General features: G+C 39.3%; 2 protein-coding genes across 2 annotated transcripts; both read right to left on the reverse strand.

The window, feature by feature from the left end:
* Position 1: 1 nt before the first annotated feature.
* On the reverse strand, positions 2-5,883 carry zdhhc15a (zinc finger DHHC-type palmitoyltransferase 15a). The gene is made up of 12 exons (XM_056744969.1): positions 5,718-5,883; positions 5,222-5,248; positions 5,012-5,106; positions 3,624-3,744; positions 3,258-3,327; positions 2,786-2,818; positions 2,547-2,667; positions 1,903-2,035; positions 1,689-1,815; positions 936-1,027; positions 429-481; positions 2-331 (listed from the first exon to the last, which is right to left on the reverse strand). Exons 1-11 carry the CDS (start codon positions 5,833-5,835, stop codon positions 438-440), a joined length of 981 nt encoding a protein of 326 aa, XP_056600947.1. The 5' UTR covers positions 5,836-5,883; the 3' UTR covers positions 2-331; positions 429-437.
* Positions 5,884-5,928: 45 nt separating this feature from the next.
* On the reverse strand, positions 5,929-23,744 carry LOC130418831 (transcriptional regulator ATRX-like). Its single transcript, XM_056744965.1, has 34 exons — positions 23,542-23,744; positions 23,058-23,176; positions 22,916-22,971; positions 22,301-22,350; positions 22,098-22,219; positions 21,582-21,701; positions 20,562-20,668; positions 20,400-20,467; positions 19,776-20,241; positions 18,109-19,063; positions 17,894-17,957; positions 14,618-14,763; positions 14,164-14,331; positions 12,948-13,017; positions 12,742-12,805; positions 12,458-12,664; positions 12,195-12,327; positions 11,922-12,031; positions 11,677-11,820; positions 11,341-11,515; positions 11,121-11,258; positions 10,823-10,998; positions 10,634-10,751; positions 10,447-10,544; positions 10,264-10,349; positions 9,917-10,035; positions 8,945-9,086; positions 8,710-8,807; positions 8,495-8,603; positions 8,239-8,416; positions 7,129-7,296; positions 6,899-7,048; positions 6,598-6,666; positions 5,929-6,471 (listed from the first exon to the last, which is right to left on the reverse strand). The coding sequence occupies exons 1-34, from the start codon at positions 23,559-23,561 to the stop codon at positions 6,271-6,273; spliced, it is 5,214 nt and encodes a 1,737-aa protein (XP_056600943.1). The 5' UTR covers positions 23,562-23,744; the 3' UTR covers positions 5,929-6,270.
* Between the last annotated feature and the right edge of the window lie 221 nt (positions 23,745-23,965).

A 23,965-nucleotide genomic window follows, 5' to 3' on the forward strand; every position in this document is an offset into this window, starting at 1 on the left:
AAAATATCTGATGCTCTTATGGAGTGTGTTATGTAAACCAAAAATTCATTTCCACCACGAAAAACAATAACCAAGCTTTTCAGCACAAAATAATATTTGTTAAAACATTATCACCCAGAAGAGACATCCGATAAAGCTCTCTCACACCTTGATCAGTAAAAGCGGTTTCTGAGACCTGATCTCTCTCACAGGAAGTGCTCCAGGTGAAAACTGAGCGTGCAGGCAGGTGTTCACCCTCACCCTCGTCTCCCTTAGTGCTGCCTGCTGTTAACCTCTGATTGAGATTTCTGTAGCATCCCAGAGACTTGTGGCAATGTCACACTTTCTCAACCTTGAAATCCAACAAATAAATGCCTGTCAGTGGGTATCTAATTACTTTCATTTTCAAGGACAATTCCATAGCGGCGGTGTTAAAGCACTTCTCCTACCTTATTCCATTAGTCATGTGGTGCTATGGTAACCGAGACACCCTCAGGTGAGACTGAAGTCAAAACAGAGACAAATGACTCAAATCAGAATTTGATATTAGGTTGTACAGTCCTGGCTTTGCCTTTAGGAGGCAGTGTTAACCTACAATACGAGTCTCTTTTTCCAAAAATCTATTTTTTTTTACTTTCTACATTAAGAGGTATTTTTAAAGCTCTGGTCTCATGTGCTCAGTGTGTTTTCGCAGCAGGGGAATGTAAGAGCATGTGTGTTCGTAATCCTACTCTTTGCGATGGCACACTTAAGTTAATTACAAAAGCAGCAAGGAGATCCCCTTCAGAGACAGCGTGAGAACTGAGATAAATTCATTCTCCTTCTAAATAAAAGATTTACGCAACCACCCTTCACTGACACATAATTCGAGAACTCTCCTAAGACCAGGCTCTGATTGATGAACCAATACACAAAACTGGGTGTTGATTGATTTCAGAAAATATAATATTTCTTACCTATGACTTTCATAGCACGATGCCCATTCATCGCTAAAGTATTGTTAGAGGACATCTGCCATTTCAAGGGGAATGAATGTCCATCCCCTTCACTGTAATGGAGAAATTGGAGAATAAATGATGATTGTGTTAAGTTACAACAAATCAAAAAATAATTATGCCTGGACAATTTTGAAAATGTATTCTGAATTTGTTACACACAGCCATAAGTCATTCAATATTGTGGAGTTATTTTACCAACCTGATCTCACAGGAACTATTTTTACAATATTGCTAAAAAGAATTGTTAAAAAAACAAAAGTGTATTTTCAGATAGACTAATTACTTAAATATTTAGATTTATTAACACTAATGATAATATTATTATAAATAATAGTTTTATGCAAGTTTACACAGTTTATGGTTTCCAAAAAACAGAAACCTTGTAATGAAATAAAATAATCACAGCCCAGGTTACATTACGTAACGTCCTTTGTCCGGATGTTTAATATTGTCGCTGTCTTTCCAAAACCTCAAGATGCCCAAATTTGCTGTTTTTCAGGAAATAGAAAAAACACTGTACTTTTTAAATGATAAGTGTTTTCCAAGTTGCTAAGCACTTTTTCTACTTTTTGTTGGTAAGATATTTGCAAAACCCAGTGACAAACATTAAAGGTGACAAAAAAATATATTTTTGACCAAAAAAAACCCGCACAATATGTAGATACAAGGTTCAGCAAACATTATGCAAGATGTCAGGAAAATGGAAGTGACCTGCTAAACACTGGAAATGGCCAGAGTGCCTTTTTCATTCCAAACACCTGTAAGAAATTTGCTCGGGCACCCACATCGAAAACCTCACTGCTTGGTCCATCCGCAAAAAATGGGACTGACAACCACTCTGAAAGAGAGAGAGAGAGACAGACAATCGTTATCCACCTCTCTACAAACAATGTATGTATATGCATGTATGATATGAAGGTTTCACCAAGTGTAGTTTTGTTGCGAGTAAGCAGCCAGATGTGGAAGATAAGCAGAAAAGAAAGGGTGACTGCAAACATGGCGGACACCAACATCAGGAACAAAACATGCAGTTTAACACAAGTATCAAACAGCTGACCCTAAAAGAGAGAATATTAACAGAGAAAAATCAGCATTCAGTGTAAATCACAAATATTGATGATATATTGAAATAAATTCTTGGAATAAGAAAATTCTATAATGCGGTTGTATAATTCATAAGTTAAGGCAATGGAATAGAAAAGAACAATTCTTTAATAGCACTTTTATAACTCGTGGTCAATGTTAATTTTTACGTCTACATTTTTCGATTTCCAGTCTAGTTTAAGTTCACATCAACATCATTTTATTTTAATACCAAGAATAAAGCTTTACAAATCACATTTTGTTGATACGCATTGGACCGAAGCCTTTTTCATCCTCTAGAAATCTAAGCCATGACCTTAATATTGTTTTCTAGAAAACTGAATACGAAGTTCAGCTCGTGAATATTTAGTCAAATTAATATTAGGGCCTCAATTTAAATCAATGATTGGCAGAGAGCCCCACGACTCAAGGTCAACATCAGTCCTGTTTAAAATATGCATTGCAAAAAGCACATAGACCACCCACCAGCCACAATCTGATGAAGGTCGGCGTAACGGTGGTGACAATGAGAAGGCAGTACAGCAGTGAGTAGAGGAGAAACAGCATGAAGAACTTATAGTTGGAGAATCCAATACAGTTATTTAACCTGGACGTGCACACGCAACACGCACAGAACAAGAGAACAGGTGACACTTTTTAAAAATGTAATAACACACAGTTAAACAACAGGCAATGGGTTGTAAATCAGAAAGTTATTAACAAACCAGGGGCAATGATGGTCCATCTTTAGTACACACCTACAAGGAGAGAGAGAGAGGACACAGACCGCAGGAGTGAAGCAGTGTGATGCACAGGCCACAGTAACTATTCTCATTAAATAATAATAAAAACCCCAGTGTAATCAGACACACGCTGAAAATCTCCATAAAAATACAGTCATTCTCACTCACTCTCTCTATCTCTCTCTCCAACACACACACACACTTTGACTTTAATCAAAGGCCGGGAATGTGATATTGACAGAGAACGCAACTCATTTGAGAAGATTCACTCTGTCCACTCAAATAAATGTCACCAAGTACTTCAATGACATCCTGTAATTATCACACACACACAGATCGCATTTCTGCGTCTCCCTTTCATTAAGGAAAGAGCGAGTAGATGGGTGGGAGATGCACTGATACACAAACACACAGAAATAAAGAGAGAGAGAGAGAGAAACAAGATGATTCTTACGTTTGGCAGACTGAACAGTGATGGCAGCGATCTGGTTTGATCAATTGGCAGTCATGACAGAACCTGATAGCTGAGATGAACACACACACAAGCAAACGAATAAATAACAAATGCGCTACGACATTTAGGTGAATGGAATTGCTCTTTGAAAAACTGTTATGCAACCTATGGTTTTCGCTTGTCTGTTTCGATTGATAATATCTGACAATTCATAACCAAAAGCATTTACGTTGGCCATTCACCCTAAAAAAGATCTGTTCAAACACAAAGTTACCGTATTAAATCGTCATTCTGTGTCCCACCATAAAATTGTGATGTTATTTATACTTTGTCAATTATAGTCACTGCATCGATGGGATTCCTGACCTCCGGTTGCTGTTCGGGTGTGAATTGGAAGCCTCTGGGTGATTTCCAGAAGAATGTGACTCTTCTCCGAATCTCCGTGTTCCTGCTCATAAAGCGGCGAGTCTGAAGGAACGATCTGAAACTGATCACAGACACACGCACAAGCACACATACAATTAGTAAATGAGATGTCTGTGCTCTGAGAAGGACAGGGGCTTCCTTTACGCTCAAGTGTCATGTATGACATGCCTGATTTGAATAACTTGCAGGACAGGTGGACAGGTGAACCTTCATTGGAGCACAAGTTCATTTCAAGTTCTCTTTATTTCTTTCAAACAGTGGGGGATGAAGGCCAGTACAAAGCAGGAGTGATCTCTGATCAACTTAATCGTGAAATTCAATTGGTACATAAAAGAATGGCATGATACAATGTTACAAACAGTGTTGGGTAAGTGATTCTGAAAAAGTAATGAATTACTAGTTAGTAATGACATATTCAATAGTGTAATTAGATTACTGTACAAATGACTCTCTCCAAAAAGTATTTAATTACTAATTACTTTCTATATTCTACATCAACCTTGATTAGTTAAGTTATTCAAGGATAGACATGAAAGAGCTCTTTTGATTTACCCAAATATATAATATAATACTTCATAAAGTAGTATAATTAACTTAACCAAAGTATAACAAATGTGAGAATTATACGTTAAAGCACAGATTTTAAAGTTAGACTTTAAATTTTGATGTCAATTGCACACACACATATATTACACATAGTGTTTAGTTGAATTACATCAGAAGTAACTGTAATTAAATTACAGAGAAATAAGAGTAATCCCATAATTTACTTTTTCAAGGGAAAAGTAATTAAATTTCAGTTAATGACTTAGTAACTAGTTACACCCAACACTGTTACAAAATACCCAATATATGGGACTATACCAAAGAACCTGTAAAAATACTGCAATACTTTTGTATTATATCCCCCAAAAATGTAAATATTTAGGCAAATATTTGATAGTTGTGGACAACCCTTCTTGTCAGGTTTAAAGCCAAACAAGAATAACTGAAGATGACGAAGCTTACCTCATATAAGTTTAACTAAAGATATTGTCCCCCAAATCATATTGCTAAATATAGCCTGCTCATTTAATAATAGTCAATTCATCCTTCATGCTGCACATATTGTAAAAGCGTTATACTTCCAAGATTTTCACCTGCCAGACTTTTAGTCATTTTCAATCACATTCAACTTTTAGAGTAGCTATAAAAGTAAGTTTTAAGCATTGAAGTTTCTGGTTCTCCACAGTTCCAGTCAGAATATCTCACAAAGCAAAAGCGGTCTGACTTCTGACAGAAGAATGAAATGACACACAAACAAAATGAACGTTATGATGCTTCGGTACCTCCGCCGAGGGAAAGGACGGTGGAGTCGAAACGGCTTTCCAGAAGGACCACGAGAACATCCCAAAACACACGTGGAACAGACACAGAAAAGCCACTGAGAATGCACGAGAAAAATATATAGATATCTATACACTAACGAAATGTGTTGTTTAATGTCAAATAAATATAAAGAACACAAACGGATGTCAAATGTTTAAGATTTGCCGTACCTCTCTGCGTCGAACAGGTGAGCAAAACTGCATATAAATATAAACAAAAGTCAATACATCTGATTCAGTTCTGTTTCCTTTAGCACACGGTATATTGTGTAGCATATTACAGTACTTGCAACACTACCGTAATGCATCATTATAAATATAGAAACTTATTATGGATATTAACCATTTCAAAGTTACAACAGTGTAGTAAATTCTAAATTTGTCTCAATAATTCTTTCGTGAGGGTTTTATACTGGACACAATCGCGTTATTTAAGTCACTCTAACATACAAAAGTCCTAATACAACAGTGAAAGAAATCTGATCATTTCAAATGTGTTATAAATCGTATAGATATGATTTATAGATTATATGAATACACAGTCCGATTTCGACGACCAAAATTGTTCATTTAAATACTTCTAACTAAAAGTACGAGCAGTACTACGATTTCTCCACAAAGAATAATTAAGTTTTAATGTCAATTTCTTTTCAAAAATATTACTTACACCAACAGAAGTGCACAACATAGGCGTAATACGACCACATCACGACAATAACAACGACCGTAAGTGGGATCCAGCAGAGAAGCAGCGCGCAGCGCCGGAGACACGCGGACCGCAACATCACGATGCGACCGCCAGACAAACTGTGCACTTGGGCATCTGTGACTGGACCAGTGAACCCAAACCATTAAACCACAACAGCGCCCCCACAGGACAAAGTATAAACATTTTTATTGCTTTGCTTTATTGCTTTCAAAAATAGACAATGCATTTAAGTAAAGACAACAGTGTTTCTGTGAACAGGTCAGGGAACCTTTATGTTTCTATAAAAAAGGTTTGTGTTAAAGAGTTAAACACACTATTATTAGTTCTGAGGTATAGACAGTCAGAAGAATTCTAAAACATCCTCATTTAATAAACTGAAAATGTGCATCAGTAAGGCAGGATAGACGTTCTTCTGAGATCTTTCAGTGTTATGACACTACACTCATTTGTTCGAACACAAATGAGCTTTTCTTTCTAAGGCCAACACAAACTAATCCCTACACTGTCTTTTTCAGTTTTGGGATAGTGAGGAGTCAGGTCCGGCATTTGTTTTTAACCCTGTGTAAACTCCTCCAGGTTGCTCAGGTCGGAAGGTTGCAAGGTCACGAGGACGCCGTGCAGCGAAGGGTGGAGCACTGCCTTGTTTGACTGGAAGCGTTGTTGTACTGGTAAGGTTTTGAAAAGCCAGCATGTTCTGATGATAATGCATTTGCTGAATAGAGGAAAAAGAGACAGTCCACATCATCAAACGTCCATATAATATTTAAAGAGGTGGACACACCTTCGCATGGAAACATGCACAAAATAAAATCTGTGAAGGTCTGAGGTGAAATTTTACCTTTAACTCCTGGTTGGCGTTCTTGCTGAGCTGCATTAGCGGAGGTAGATTGGAGATCACTACAGATGCCTGAAGTAGACAAATAACAAGTGGGCATGTGCACCAATCTGACACATGCAGAAGTGTTACGAACTTTCCCCCCCATCCGTGTTGTCTTGCATAATTTTCCTATATGTATAAATTAGTCAGCATGCATTTATACTTGCTATAGCTTCTGCAATAAAACCAGTTCATGATTGTAAATTTACTTTTAGACTTGTCTCATATTTTGATGCAACCAACAATTATAGTGAGTGTATACCCTCTTCTCTGCACGGTATTCATCCCAGGCTACTCTGCGCTCTTCCTCACTGAGCTCCTCTTCCTCCCGGTGGTCCAACAATGAGTCATGCTGATGATAACTCACTATGAGATGCCCACAATTCTGCAGAAGTAGTACCAACACTTCATCCTGATGGACAAGAGAAAGGTAATAAACACACGAGTATCGTTCCTACAGTGGACACAGCAGGTTCATTTATCCGTGTTTACCAAAGGTGCTTGTGTGTGTTTGCTGGGTTGAAGGTCTGGCTGAAAGCGGTAGAGCTCATTCAGCTCGCTGTGTGTGAAGTGTCTCTGAATCTGCTGGTGGTCCAGAACACGGGAGGACAAAGACTGCTTAGCAACCTGCCGCTCATAAATTTTCTGTTCCATGGTTCCCTACGTATAGAAAAAATATTATTCCGATTAACTCAGTTTGTAATTATTTTTTTTAAATTCTAACAATGATCCATACAAAAAAGCATTAAATAAAAAAAACAATGTGTCTGTAATGGTCAAATATCTTGTATGTATCATTAGGGGTGTAATTATTTATTGATTAAATGTTAAGATTAATGTTTTATTATTATACATCTCTTTAATCCTACTGGTTGGTAACTTGCATCAACATGTATAACGTTTTAATGTTTAATTTTGTGCTTTAAAAGCTATAAAGGTCCAGTGTATGAACTTTAGCGGCATCTACCAGTGAGGTTGCGAATTGCAACCAACAGCTCACTCCTACCCTCTCTTTCGAACCTCTACGGCGGTTGACACAGAGCTAAAATGTTGTCACGTTTTCACTTCTTTGCAGGGAGATGACGTTTTTACAAAACACGCTCTGTAGAGCAGTTTGTCTGTTTAGGGCTAGTGTAGAAACAACATGGGGATTTCCATGTAAGGGGACCAGCGGTGTATGTAGATAAAAATAGCTTGTTCTAAGGTAATAAAAACTTAACGCTTCACTATATATGGTCTTATACACCTTTGAACACATAGTTATGTATATTATAAAGCATTTCTGTCGATAGATCCTCCAAAAAAAATTACACACTGGACCTTTAAGAATCTCTTGATTCTGTGTTAAAATCGTTGTCAATTCTACAATTCTGACTCTTGAACAAAATATTGTGATACAATCGTAATTGTGAGCTGTGTGCATCGTTACACTTCTAAAAATAATTAAAGAATTCAATATTAATTATTAATTATGTTCAAAAATTCAATAAAACATAAACTAGTCAATATAAAATACAAAACTTGTAGTATAATCCGTGTTTGATTAAACTTAAAAAGATTGAATTATCCTTTTTTTAAGAATACTAGTAATTGCATGTTTACCTGGGCCAGAAAACGGTACACCGATACAGGTTTGTTCTGTCCAAAACGATAGACTCTGAAGATGCTCTGGATATCATATGACGGATTCCAGCATGCATCAAACACCACAACCCTGTTTGCAGCCACCAAATTGATCCCAAGAGATCCAGCACGAGTGGAGATCAGAAACAATCTCCCTCTGACAGAGAGAAACCGGCTGAGTCACGGCGAGAGCATACAACACACCATCTACAAATTCAACTTTTTTCATTCCTACCTTGGGTTTTTCCGGTTGTTGAACTCTTGAGCCCATCTCTTGCGAGCACAGGCGCTGGTTGTCCCATCCAAACGATAATAATCTTTATTCTTCACCCATGATTTCTTTCCTGTCAATATAAACACAAACATAAATAATATATCATGTTCATGGCAAATCAACAAAAATCATATCTACAATTATATAATTGTATATAAAAATCACTTCATGTGTACCTTTGTATGGGCACTCTTCTTTCCCGTTGGTCTCATTGGCATATTCCAGGAAATTCTCAATGAGATCCAGACAGATTAGAGATTGACTAAAAACCAGCCTAAAACACAGCAAATCAGCATTTGTGTTTGTCAGTGGTGCTATTCTTAGCTTTATGAATCTTTTTATTTCATTATAACAACAATCAAAGCTATAGATATTTCTCAAGTCAATTTTAACTAGGTGTAAATTCCTTACACTTTGTCCTCCAGTTCCTCTGCCCAGTGTAAAATCTCCAGTAGCAACTGTAATTTCCCAGAATGCTCGAGGACTTTTGCATCGGATTCTTTTAGAAATGGCAGATACCATTCTGCACATGGCCCATTTACACCACTTAACCCTGAACAATAGAAAAAAGGTTGTCTTAAAGGGGTGGTCCAACGGTGTGTCATGCATTCTGACTTCTTTACCACTTTAAACGTGCCGTCTTCTCATGCTTAACAGGGGTCAACTTGTCAAAAAAAGTAGTATTTCTGTGCTCGATAAAGTCCCCCAGGGATCGTACAGGATTATGAATGTTTTTTTTCAAACATATAAAACTGTTTCGTGACAATTTTTCTCAGTCCATTATTGGACAATTCTCCCGGAAAGCACACTTGTGGATTTGTTTGTTTTTTACACTTTTTGATTTAAACTGGTAATATTTTCACTGTTTAACAACATACGATATTCTTGCATAGGGAAGGGGTTCTCAAGTTTTCGGGGCCAATGACCCCTTAAAGGTGAGACAATTCTTCCAAATTATAACAGTTATTAAGCATGATTTACCACAATTTGCATTGTATGTGTATTGTTTTTCCAACCTAAAAACTTCAGCCACGTTTCATAGTGATAAATAAAAACACATTCCTTGAATCATTTTAATTCCTAAGTGCTTTAAAAACGGGTTCTTTCAAAAAAGGCGATTTAAGTGTTCTAATAAAAAAGAACAATTTTAATACTACGGACTGCAGACCCCCATGGGTCCCCGGACCCCACTTTGAAAAACTCTGGCATAGGGTATATTTCTTCAGTTTTTTCTTTATACTATTATCTATATGCGGTTCTGTACTTTATTTGCAAATGCTTTAGGAAAAAAATGTGTGATATGAATAAGGCAGCCTAAAATCGAAGCGGAGAGGAAGTGACAGAGAGACCTTAGACACTGTGGTCATGTACAACATTTCTCACCTGGAATTTCCATTGTGGATGAGTTAATGACATCTGGCCGACTGACTGAATCAGTATCTCTCTCTTTTTCAGCCTTATTTATTGCCTCCCCCTCTACATCTGTAGTCTTTGCGTCTTTACTGAAGGACAGATAAAGTGGAAACATGACTTAAAAATAGCTTGAAACCTAGTCCACATTACAAGGATACAATAATTATACTTAAAAATTAGTTTTGCTTTATTATTTAAAATTACACAACGTTATCATAATAAAAACAAATGACACATTACTGAAAAGTTTAGTAAGTAAGCATGCAAAAGTATATAAGACAATAGTGAACACTTATCTGATATTAAACACACAGTACCTTTGAGAATGATTAAATTCTCCAGAATGTTTCCCTACACTCGCACACAGTGCCGTGAAGTCTGTAGAAGGCTCTTCCTCTTTCCTCTGCATACGGACATATATTATAAGCTTAAATTTCATGTAAAGGAGAAAACAACTGAATGTTGGGATGTTTATCTGACCAATAAATGTGCACGAGTACCTTATTTTTGTTCAGATGAGCAAGTTTAAGACACCAGGGATGGGTCCATATCAAACTCAGAATATGAAGGTCCTGAAACAAACGGTTCACTCCTTTTCCTACACACAGGTTAGAAAAGACAGGTGAGTCAGTCAGTGTTTGTTTGTTGTTAATCGAAAGATTCTCCGAGTACATGTGCGATTCTGACCTGTGTATTTCTGCAGATAGTGTGCGTATAACTGACACTGGAAAGGTGTCATCCTGACGGACAGCACATACTCACACTTGGGTGGCAGACAGGACTTTAAAACAAAGTAGTCTCGCCTCTGAAACACAAACCCTATTAAACACAAGCTCTCACTCTCCTTAGCTTTCTTTATACTTCTTTCTTTCATACCTGTATAAATCCTGACAGCAGCTCATGGAGGACATGTGACCGGTTCTTCATGACTCTGACATCAGCAGGGGTGGAGTCTGCACACTGGCCATTCTGGATTGGATTAATGAAACGGTTCCGGAATTCACTTAAAGAACCCAGCAGGTTCTCTTTAATGAAGTTTACCATACAGTGATCTAGAACATGAGACATAACTTCATTTACAGAATTGTGAAAATAACGACACCGACAGCCATCTGCCACCATTTACTTAAATCTACACACGGTAATTAAAGGTTAAAGGTTAAGAGTGATTTACATTCAGCAAGGTTGTTCTGAAGCGGTGTGCCAGTCAATATGATTCGTCTACGCGTGCGGATAGCACGCATGGCCTTTGAGATGCTGGATTCCGCATTCCTAAGGATATGACCTTCATCACACACCACCAAATCAGGACCTGACAATCAAATCAAACGCTTCAATTCATCTTGTTATTTCTGTTCACAGTATTTGAAGGTAGATTATTCAGATGCATTTACCAGGGTTCAGCAGCAAAGAGTGGATGGCCTCTCTATGTTGGATGTTATTCACAGTATTGTATGTGAGATTCCGGAAAGCTTCATAACCAATGATCATGACGCCACCATTCTGAAACCAGTCGTTCAACAGCTCAAGACGGACAGCTAAAGACTTTACTGTGGCCAGCTCTGTAACCTGTGTGTGAGGGACAAAGTGTCATGATGAACAATAATGCAAGTAAAATCTCCTGCAAAGTCTACGGGGCAAAACATTTTAGTTTTTTCATTTTAGCTTTTTTTCTTTTCTTTTTTTTGTTTCACAACACAAGTTCAGAAAAAATGTCAAACTCTTCTAACCCTCAAAGTGTGGGGTCTCAAGCCCCTCTGCCATTTGTCAAACTCGCTCCTCCAGTTCAGCACCGTGTTGAGAGGACACACAACCAAAGCCCTCTTCAGAGGCAACCGTTTACAAAACAACACTGTGTGAAGGAACACAATAACCTGAAACACACACACACACACACACACACACACACACAGTCAGACTGTCTTTGAAGACATTACAAGTATTAAAAAAAAAATTACAACTGCATGCGCTGTACCTGTAAGGTCTTGCCCAGTCCCATGCAGTGCGCCAGGATACAGCCAGAACCCGGAGATGACTTCACAGTCTGAACAGACTCACAACACGAGTCCCACATAAACCGCACACCTAAAGCCGCACAAATAACACAAAAGAAGACATCTCAAGACATGTTTGGGGAGTCAACAAAATGGAAGTCAGTTGTTTCGTTACGAAAGTTTAAGTCGTACAGGCATGGTGACCAAATTTTCCCTTTAACTTCAACACCTAAAAGTATAGACGTCTCTCTCACCATCTCTCTGATGTGATTTGAGTTTTCTCAGAAAGTGCATTTGAACCTCCACCACAGGCTTGTGCGTTATATCATCTTGCTCTAAAACCAGTGGGGCAAAGCTATGAGCTGGTTTCTCAGATACGAGGATGACCTAAAGCATGGTGACGAAAAACAACAGCGAAACAAAAGAAAACAATTCAATTTGCTCTGGTCACATAAATTTAATTAAGTAGATACAATGTAACATTTACAGAACAGAATAGTCCCAGACAGTACATCACCTCAGAGTCTGCTTCTTCTCGTTCTCGCCTCTCGTTTTCCAGCCTTTGTTTTTCTCTCTCTGCTAATCTTCTTCTGCGCTCCTCTTCTTCCTTCAGAGCGCTCTGGGTCTCCTGTGCCAGCTGATCCACCTCCAGAAGTCGCCTGATCTGCCTCCTGCCGTGAGGGGTGCCCCTCAAACATTCCTCAGCGATTATCGAAACGTCGTTCTAAACATATCACAAAAAAACTTGTTCACTGAGGGGCCAACAAAGATAGCATGACTGATTGAGGATAGTATACAAACATCAGGAGTGGTGGGCTCATCAGGACTGTTTGTCGTACTCTCAGTATGACTGGGGGTTTGTAACCTACAGAATTTTCACATAAATCAACAGTTCAAGTCATTTCATTCTTATCATGTGTTTGCATTAAATGACCGGCAGTAGCTAAAAAGGTGCTTATTTGGTAATGAATTCATAGCCCATTTTTGTAAAAAACAGATGACGTTACCCCGTTTCCTCATTCTCTGACTCACTGAGTTCCTCACTTAGGGCAGAGTCGCTCGATTCATCTGTGCTCGCTAGGGTTAAAATAAAACAAATTAAAATCAAACTGGGGCTTTGTGTATAAATGTTGCGTACACACAAAATAGGCAATTAAACGTGCGAACACAACTTTCCACGTTAATATTTCACTCATACGCACACTTAAATAGTAAAATAGTTAAAAATTCTGTTATCATTTATTCAACCTCCATCCATCCATCCATCTATCCATTTTCTTCTGCTCATCCGGGGCCGGGTCGCGGGGGCAGCAGTCTAAGCCGGGATGCCCAGACTTCCCTCTCCCTAGACACTTCCTCCAGCTCTTCCGCGGGGACACAGAGGCGTTCCCAGGCCAGCCGGGAGACATAGTCCCTCAAGCGTGTCCTAGGTCTTCCCCGGGGTCTCCTCCCGGTGGGACATGCCCGGAACACCTTCCCGGGAAGGCGTCCAGGGGGCATCCGGAAAAATTGCCCGAGCCACCTCAGCTGGCCCCTCTCGATGTGGAGGAGCAGCAGATCTACTCTGAGCTCCTCCCGAGTGACCGAGCTTCTCACCCAATCTCTAAGGGATCGCCCAGCCACCCTGCGGAGAAAGCTCATTTCGGCCGCCTGTATCCGGGATCTTGTCCTTTCGGTCATGACCCACAGCTCATCACCATAGGTGAGAGTAGGAACGTAGATTCACCGATAAATTGAGAGCTTCGCCTTGCGGCTCAGCTCCTTCTTCACCACTACAGAGCGGTACAGCGATCGCATTACTGCAGAAGCAGCACCAATCCGTCTGTCAATCTCCCGTTCCATCCTTCCCTCACTCGGGAACAAGACCCCCAGATACTTGAACTCCTCCACTTGAGGCAGGAACTCTCCACCTACCTGAAGTGTGCAAGCCACCCTTTTCCGACTGAGAACCATGGCCTCCAAATCTGAGGCCACGGTTCTTATTCAACCTCATATCATTCAAAACCTGTATCTGACTCTTTCTTCTGTGGAACACCAAAAATATATTTTGAGAGAAACCATACAATGGAAGTTTTTTTGTCCTTACGCAATAGAAGTAAATGGAAACTAACATTTTTCAAAGTTCCTTCAAAACTATCCCTAGTATCAAAGGTGAAATCTAAGCAGTTTTATACATAAAGCTAAAGGTCTGTCCACAGGAATTAAAAAAAGCATTTCACTTGCCATTATCATGCAATAGATCTTGATTTTGTTTTTCTCTTTTGTTTTTGTTCTTTTCCCCTTGCTTAAGTCCTTGTGCTTCTGCCTCAGGTAAGTTAAGACCATGTCTCAGCAGTTTGTGTCGATGCCGCGACCCTGACTGTGAACCACTGGAATCTGAGCTTTTGTATTCTGTAAAATTAAAGAGTATATATATATTATTATTATTATTATTAATCTATGAAGATCTATTAAGCACTGTTTGATGTTACTCATGCTCACGTAAAAAGTCATCAACGTTTACTAGTTTTTTCCACTTAAAGTAACAGAGTACAATTGACTATACATATACTTTATAAAAAAACTTTTTTAGTTTAATCAGCTACACAGAATTAAGGGATGCTTCTTAAAAATGTGCTGAAGTTGAAAAGATCTTGAGGTATTGTTCGCCAAGGTTTCAGTGATGACCTTCACTTACCTTCATCAGTCGTGGTCTTGGGCGTCCCTCTCTTACTCTTTTGCTCTCCTTTCTCGCTCTCTGACTGTTCATCAGAGTTGCTGTCCAGCTCAGAAGATGAGGAGAGATTAGCTCTTATTTGAGCCAGCAGGATCTTTTTTGCAATTCTTTATAGAATAAATGATGAAAAGAGGCAGGATAGTACAAACAAAGTGAGAGAGAAAGCAAGAAAGAAAGAAAGAAAAAAGACAATCAAAATGTAAGATGAGACTAATTCAGATTTACTAGTAGTCATCCATCTAAAATACCTTTTTCAGTACTTTAGGTCTTTAAAATCATTAAAATAAATAATATCAGGTCATTCCATGGCGCACTCCATTGGTCTGAATTACCCAATAATTTTGCTTAATGAATGATAAAATCTATAAGAAAAGTAAATTTGAATATATGAAAGGCCATCAGGAAATGGAAGCGAGGAATTAAAGGCAAACAGTGTAGAGTTCAGTTTAAAGTGGTAGTTAAACCATAAATCAAAATTCTGTAATTTGCTCACGCTCTTTTCATTTCAAACCTGTACGACTTTCTTCAGCAAAGCACAAAAGAGGATATCTTGACGAATGCTGGTCAACGAACTACAGCATTGCCCTCTATTATTGTATGGACACAAAACCAGAAGTCAATAGGTACCGCCATGCCTCGGTTACCAACATTCTTCGAATGTCGAATCTTTTGTGTTCTGCAGAAGAAAGCAATACAGGATTGAAAAGACAAGAGGAAGAGTAAATGATGACATCATATTCACTTTTGGTTAACCATCTCTTTAAACTGAGTGAGCACTTCTGATAACCACAGATTTAATCTGCCAGCACAAACAAAAATACAAATGCACTGAGGCGACTGTTTGGGGTAAAAATGTTTATTACAACTACAATCGTATACAATTTTTAGAGTTTTGTACATTCCCTTTCGTTCGCATATTCAAACTATGCATGTTTCAGTCTTTTGAAAAACAACCTTTAAGGGAAGTGTTTTTTGCATATTTTTATAATAACAAAATAATAAATACTATCAAATAAAGGAATTTTCCATGTAATACTTGCGACACATAAAATACTTTTGTGATTGTTTGTCCATTTACAAAGTTTCACCGTACATGAGAACTAAAATAAATAGGAAAAAGCAGTTTGACAGAAAGGTGAGAAAACAGCAGGGGGTTAACATATTAACACAAGCATGTTACTTCAGGTTAGGCAGGGTTCCCACTTTTTCAGCCAAGAGATTTTATTTGGCCCAGATTATTAATATTAAAACAACTCATCAAGAGCCTGCTGTTGTTTGCCACAGAAACTTACATTTTCAGTTGCTTTTAACAGGTTCAAGTAAATTACAGGTAATTTACCCATTGAGGTATTTTGGTTTTTGGCATGGTTATAGATGCACAGCTAATGTGCGTTAGATGTTCACTTTCTTCGAGATTGTCCGAACACACAAAACAACATCTAGCCAACATTAGTTGCAATCAATAATTTGTTGCTCGAATGTTCTGTTTATCTTAAGTTACCACAACTTTTATGATGAAGGCTAGCAGCATTTTTACCTGGAAGATTCTGATCACTCATTTTTTAAGTTGACTAGGTAGAGTTCAACCGTGCGTGAAGATGACGTGAGAGCAAAGACCGAGTTTTGTCCATGACAATAGAAAGCAAGACAAAATGTGAATGATATTTACATAAAACAACTTGACTGTCCAAAGTTGACAAAACCTCATCGGAACTGACCCTAATTTCAAATTCGGATTTGTTTCTTCATTGTTTTGTTTTTTTATAAAAGATGAAAGCCTGACACAGAGATACAGTTCATAGTATGTAACATTACATTTTATCCATCACTGTAATTTTCCACGTGTTTTCAACTACTGGAAAAACGTATTGCACAATTCAATGTTTTCCAGGTTTTCCAGGATGCGTGGGAACCCTGTTAAGCTGTAGAACAGAGACAAAACAGAGGAAAGGGAGAGAAAGAATAAATAAGAGTTGAGTGCCTCTCTTCAACAGCCATGTATATCAAACACAAAACCAAACAAATGTCTAAAATGAGATTGAAAACTATACTCTTTAGCGAAACCTCCAAACAAACAATGTTTTAAACCCCTGACTACACAAAATTCAGTTTGGGACGCTTAAAGTCTGCATGTTGGGACTAACGCAACATCACTACCACCTGCTGCTACTCTATAAACACCTGGGTTTAAAAATGGGAGGAATTGTTGTGGGTCTGGTAATCAGGTTTGGGTTTATTTGACCAGTTCACTTTTATTTATAGGGACAGTAAAGAGTAGAGAAGGAAATGAATTGGGACTGGGCAATGAACCAGACTCAAACAAGGGCACAAAACTGCTCAACAATGCACTAACCACTAGGCCATGGCACGACCTAGGTTTTTGCTCTTAAGCACCATTTCAAAAACATCGACCTGCGCTAGTCAATTCACCCTTGCTTTAAATTTCACATCCATGAAAACCATCATCTCAGATGACAATCTTTGCTTGCCTTTCTGCCAAAGATCCATTTTAGAGGGTGTCAAATGGAAACTACAGAAACGCTCCCTTTCGAAACAAATGCAACATTTTTAACTATACATGCTTCTGTCACAAAACTGTTCTGCTAAACAAGAACAAACAACAGCTTTCAAAACAAGCATTTTTACAAATACTGCTTCCCTCTCTGTCTGCAACATTGTGTTCCACCAACAATGACATTTCACTGCCAAAAACGATGTTATGTTATGTGAAACTACTGTTACACCTACCGTTAGCAAACCACACAGCGTTTGTTCTGACTCACCGAAAACATTACATCGTGAGAATCAGGAAGCTGATCCCTAAAACACAAACACACACAAGAAGTTGGCTGTCTTACTGAACACAGGATCCAACAGATCCAAACACAGTTCCACTCTTGCTACGCTCTTAAAAGCTTTTTTTTAGCTGCACAGACAGAACAGAGACAGTTAAGCTTTCAGGTATTATGCAGTGGTCTATGTCAGAGGAGTAAAACTGAAACGGAGGACATCCATTTGCGAGTTTTCTGTAAACGGCCGATGTGGTTGTAGTGATGTTAACACATATTGTGTTACAAGCCATGTCTGGCGGTGGTGCAGGTTGATGTGTGCGACATGCTTTTTAATGAGGGTCGGGTCAAAACTCTTGCAGTGGGATTTGGCAGGCCAATGGAGTCCGGTGGAGAAGACCTGTGTTGGGACAATGTATGTGTGGCCCTGATGCAGACAGAATCGTACCTATTTTCTAAATCATCATCGTCCACAGACAATGAAGAAGCCGGCTGGATGTCCATCTCATCCCCTAGAAAGAGCAAGAACATAAATTAGTAAACCAATTTCTTTTGTAATGACGAGAAACAGCATATTCGATTAAAAGTAGGACTGGACTAGATTTTATCCTTTCAGAAATTATTTTAAAAATATATAAAAGGGTGGGTGGCTAAGGATCTCACCGGAAGACTGCTGAAAATTTCCAGACCCAAGCAACGTGACGCCCTCGGTCAACGGTTTGATCCTCTGATCATCCGAGTCGCTGCTTTGCCCGCTATCCAATTCCTGTCCCCCAACTTCACTTGAGGAACTCCCACCTTGTTCTGTCACCCTGGCGACTTTGCGAGCTCTTCCCCTGGTCATTCTGGCCGCTGACCCCTGGTCCTGAGAGCCCCTCCTCGAAGAAGCAGAAGAGGATGAAGACGATGATGATGATCTATCTTTGAGGTTTCGCTTACGAGAGCTTCTGTCCGGAGGCGTGGTTTTCACCAGCCCAAAGAGCCGCTGCTTCCTGACTTGTTGGTTTACCTCATCCCCGTCCCCGCTGCTACCCACCAGACCCTCCTCCTCACTGTTCCCCATAGCAGCAGCGGTCTGAAGAAGCACTTCAGGCACCTCATCAGAATCAGAATCATCTTCGGCTAGACCAGCATGCTCAGCCGCTGGGCTCGCAGTGGTGCGCCGACGGCGCGGCGTGGTTTTCACACGTGGGGAACGTTTATTGTCCTCTGCTAATGACAAACTTTTTGTGTCAGTCTTGTCTCCTTCACTGTCACCCTCATTGTCGCCCTCTTCAGCACCATTACCACAGTAAGTCTCAACCACTTCTTCCTCAATCGTTACCTCGATCTCCACCCTATTGTCCTCCACCTCTGCCCCACATTTCTCCAGTTCTCCATCTGTTATGTTGCTCTCTGTCTTCGGTCTTTCAGGTGATGGTGGGATGGAAAGAGAGGTGGAACCGATAGCTCCTGTGCAGACTGGTACAGGAGTGAGTTTGAGCACTAGCTCTTTAGTGAGAGGAGAGTTCTGAGATGGCATCGACTTTCTCCGTTTTGCCTTCCCTTTAGACTTATTAGTTTCAATAGAAACACCGCTGCGATGTTTGGTACCGATCAGCTCATGGTCCAGGGCTTCCTACAATTACAGAATAAGACATTTAAAGAAACATCCCCCTTTACAAACTTAAAAATTTCTAATCGTATCCCTGTTGTGATACCTGTTTGGCAATGAAAGATTATATATTAGTGAGATCATAGAAAGAGTCAAAATGATTTAGAGTCAAAAATTCCAAATGTTCATTTAATCAGCTTTTCTAGATGTATTGTGGCCATTCTTGTCCAGTGTTTGTTGAATTTCCACTCAATCAATGATCATGATATTATCGACCCGCAACCCACCCGCAATTAATCAGAATCTATTTTTTTATTACCCGACCCGCGGATCATCCGCAGCGCCCGCGGATTTAACCGCCATCCGCACATCACTAATGTGAACTTGTTTTCTTTGCAGCAATCTATGTCTTTGAGTTATTTTGACCTCTATCAAAACACAAATTTGTGGCAAATATGGTTAGTAGTTCACAGAATTAAACAAAAACCTATAAGTAGTTTTGAAATGGTCTTTTAACTTTTTTACACAGCTGTGTGTGTGTGTGTATATGTTATATTAAGTTTATTACTATATTATAACTATGTCAAGTTATTACTAATCAATTGAAAACAAATCTCTTGCAAATTCCCGATGATTGTACAGAAACACATGGAAAGTAAAAAAAGATTACAATTTAAGAGGTAAATTGAAAATTCATGATAAAAAAATGTAACGCACATCTTTTTTTACTCTGTACCTGTAATGTAATGTTGGCAACTTGTAGATCATCCAAGACAGCACGAAACATCCTTAGCTGCCCAATTCTCCTTTCTTCCTCCCCTGCTCCACTTGGAACAATTGCCTTGAAAGAGTGGTTCAGCGATGAAGTAACGTCTACAAACTGTTGCATTCGTTGGTAAAGGCCTGCAGAGGGCACCGGGCCTCCTCCTGGCTTCATCATAAAGGGTGCTCCGCGATCAACCTTTGCTTTTCCTCGAACTGAGCTTGGTTTTTGAGCCTGTTCTAAGTTGTCCAGAACCGAGTCGCAGCCCAACACTAGTTCAATCAATGGCTCTGGACTGCACACATAACAGTACCACTTCCTTTCTTCTTCTAGGATGCTGGACAGCTCCCTCCTGCCCAGGTTTCGCAGCACACATTTCTTACAGAAGGCATTACTGCAGTAATCGCACCCAATCAGACTGCCTCCTTCTGCACACCACCTGAATAAAGGAAATATCACACCCTATATAGACTTTCAAAGAAATCTATATAAACAATAAGCTTAACTCATGGCATAAAAACAACCCTACATTAAATAACACAAACACCAAAAGTTCCATCCAACACATTTTCTATGATAAACTCTGTACTCGTGTACCTGCATTGCTCATCCATCCCCTCCGAATCCTTGCTGATGTCGTCACTCATATAATACTTAAAACAACTCTAGAAAGCAAGCAAGCAGATTCTTCTAAAACACTGCAACACCACAGACATACCGTTGTTCATTAAATAAGAAAAATCACTCGTATATACGTACCTTGCAGATCAGCACGTTAAGCATAGGGTGCCTATAGACCGAGTCACGCTGGTAAGGATTTACCTGCTGACCGCAGGCAGAGCAGTTTACCCTCTCATTTTCGTATCCTGACACAAACACAGGTTAATACAGTTTGCATCACATACCCTGACAAGCGCACAGCTAAATAAAGCATCACAGATGGTCCATAATAGGGATGAGTCACGAATTTCGAATATTTGATTAGTTTATTTAAATATAGAATTTTGAATAGTGTGTGCGATCTTAAAAAAAATTGCTGTGTTTTCACATGTAACGCGTTCATGTGACCAAAGGGTGGCGCTGCCAATAACGACGCACCTTAAACCTAAAGGATGTGAGTCAAGAGACAGTAGAGGAAAACACTGTTAATAAATGCCGTCATTCGGTTGTTAATATATTAATGTTTCAGCACGTTATTTTAATGTATGGCTTGATGTAAGCTTGCCTATTCCATAATAAATAAAGCAGTGTGCCATCATACGGATTTAAAGCGTAAATGTTCTCTCTCTCTCTCGGGTTGTATGCGTGTAATACAGTAAATGCGTCCATGTGGGGGATGGGTGCGAATTTCAAATAATTTTCGAATAGTTCTCATCGATCTTCGAATATTATTTTTGCTTTAAATGGCCATCCCTAGTCCATAAGCAAATCAATAGACACTGACAATCTTATAATAATCTGTCGCAAACGGACATTTTCAACGAACAAAGGAACGATTCACATTTTCACATGTAGCTTCAATGTTTAAGTGTTTGTATAAAATTCAAGGTTAGCTGATAAAAGATTCAGAGTAAAGAATTCTTTGTGTCATGGGTTTTATAAAGGTGGTCTTTTGAGACTGGGTGGTTGGGAACTCTCTGACTGTACTTGAGGCTAGATGATTAGACTTCTTTACTAGAATGTCTTCTAAGACAGAAAGCTTTTTGAAACGTCTCACTTTGTTTGTAAATAAATGTGAAATAAATATGATTTTTGCTCATTTAAAAATGCTTTTCTTACCTTTCCGTCTGTCAGCAGAATCTTTTTGCTGCTTTTGAACTCGTCTGCTGCGAAATTCCGGGCCACGAAAATCATCGCGGCTTTCATTTCCCACAGGCTCCGGCAGCACAAACACCGTTCCTGGGTCAAATGTTCAGAAATTTAAAACTTCAGTTCATGTAAACCTAGGATACACGCTTAACAGATCCATGTACATTTCTCACCGGACAAAATTTGCACATGCTAGTTCATTCTATATTTTGTATAATTTCAATATGCAACTACCAATAACATTCTAGCGCTGTCTCAGCCCTTGTGTTTTCATCTACTTAACTTGAAATGAGCACTACATCTACTTAGCTTAAAATAAACTTTGTGGGTACCAACTGGGCCTGCCTAGGATCCAAAATCCAGTTTCTCAGAATAATAAAAAAAAAAACTAAGGCAATAATCCTCAATGCAAAATATTATAAAGTGAAACTGATGCTATTGATTACTCAATCAGAGATATGCACAATAATAGGCCGGGGGCAGAACCTTTGGGCAGGAAGTTGTTGTCATGGTCATTGGAGTGAACAGATATCAAATCCTCTGCTCCACTCTCAGAAGATTCATCGGACTCATTCAACCCACTGTGTTTTGTGACAACAGTCGGTTTCCTGTAGGAGCAGAAATTTAAATACTTCAAAGTCTTCACCAAGCAGAAAGTGCAATCTAATGCATCACTGTTCAGGACAAACCTTCTTGAACGACCTAAGGATGACAGTCCTGCTGTCGAGGAGCCACGGGCCTGCAAAACAAACAACATTACATGCAAGAACATCTCTGGAAATTGAGTAAAGAGGGTTTTCAAGACACATCATCAATCCAGAAGTCGGCAATACTGCCGGTACTGAACCAAATGGAGCTTGCAAGCTTCAATGATTATTAAGTATTTTGGGCTGTACTTATTGGTTGGAGCGGGAAAAACATCTGGCGTACTTCCTATAAATAGGCAAGACCTATTAACCACCTATTAACTTTAGTTTGTCAAAATATCACCCCCTTTCCTGGTTACCAAGTCCGTCTCTATATGATTTAGCACCTTCCACACGTTTTTTTCCTTGGTTTAGACATCATAAATTAGTGGAACAACATCTTATGTTGTACATTAACCGTGCACTCAATGCTTTTGTTTAGATCCGAGTATCTCCAATATGAGGGCGCATCCGGGTAGCTGGCCAAACCGTGACGTAGGTGGTTCCCTCGATTAAGTACGATCCTACCTCTCATCCCCTGACATGAGTTATAAAGTTATTACGGACCCAAATTAAAATGATAAATGTATGTAATGTAGCAAGACCATCCATCTCTACCTCCTCAGCAGCATGGGCTTTGGCTTTCATCTCCAGGTACTCTTTGGCCACAGTTCCTGTCAATGAGACAAAAAGATCAAGTTGTAGGAAATGTTCGGTCCGGCTTACGCAAAGAATCACTTGTATTGCAGGCCATGCTTACCATTCCAATGTCCGGGTAAAGTAGGTTCATCCTTGCCTTCTGTTGCACTTTCCATGTACTCATGGAGTTTACCAATAAGCTCACCGAGTTTACTGCCTGCGCCAGCCACCGGGCCGGGTCTGTGGAGACAAGACACAGCTCGTCTCCATGACAGCCACATCCTAATTTCATCTCTAATCACGCATGCAAGTGCACTCAACAGACATTTAAACATATATACCCGAAGTAAACACAACCACTGATGATTCCTGTTTGAGAGGAGCATCTCAGGATTTAAACAAGAATAACGACTGTCTCCCTAAATCGTGATCTCATTCTTTGTTTGATTTGTGTTGCTAATCAAAACACGATCAAACATTCGTTCCTATTACAAGAAATATCAATGCGTAAATGTATTCAACCACATGATATGAAGTTATTTGTTTTATGTGAAGAAATGTACACAAATACCAAGGGAGATTAGCAGGGTTTAACGTTAAGTTACCTGAGGACCTCGGCCGACATGATCGCCCTTCAGCACGGCGCTTTATCTCCGCGCCGAGCTTCTTTCGTAACTAAACTACTGGCGCTGTAACGTTTCACATTTATCGGCGCAAAACTCATATTTATCGTCGCGCAAGAGCTTAATCAGTTTTGCCCGCCATCTTCCCAGAGGAACTTGCGCGAGACAGCTTAAAATGGCGCACCGCAAACGCCGCCGCTGCGTCATTTCCGTTACTTTAGCCCATGACGTAATTATTACACACACTGCGTCATTACCGAAAACAAGAATCAACTGTCTGTTAGTTAGCTTTATTTGAATATGAAAGATTTGCAAACAGACATGATTGTGATCAATAACAATATTTTATTCGTTTTTATCTTTGTATAATCAAAAGGCAGAGTAGGCTATTGTGAGCTCAACATGC

Source organism: Triplophysa dalaica, chromosome 4 (genome assembly GCF_015846415.1).
Source record: "Triplophysa dalaica isolate WHDGS20190420 chromosome 4, ASM1584641v1, whole genome shotgun sequence".
NCBI lineage: Eukaryota > Metazoa > Chordata > Actinopteri > Cypriniformes > Nemacheilidae > Triplophysa > Triplophysa dalaica.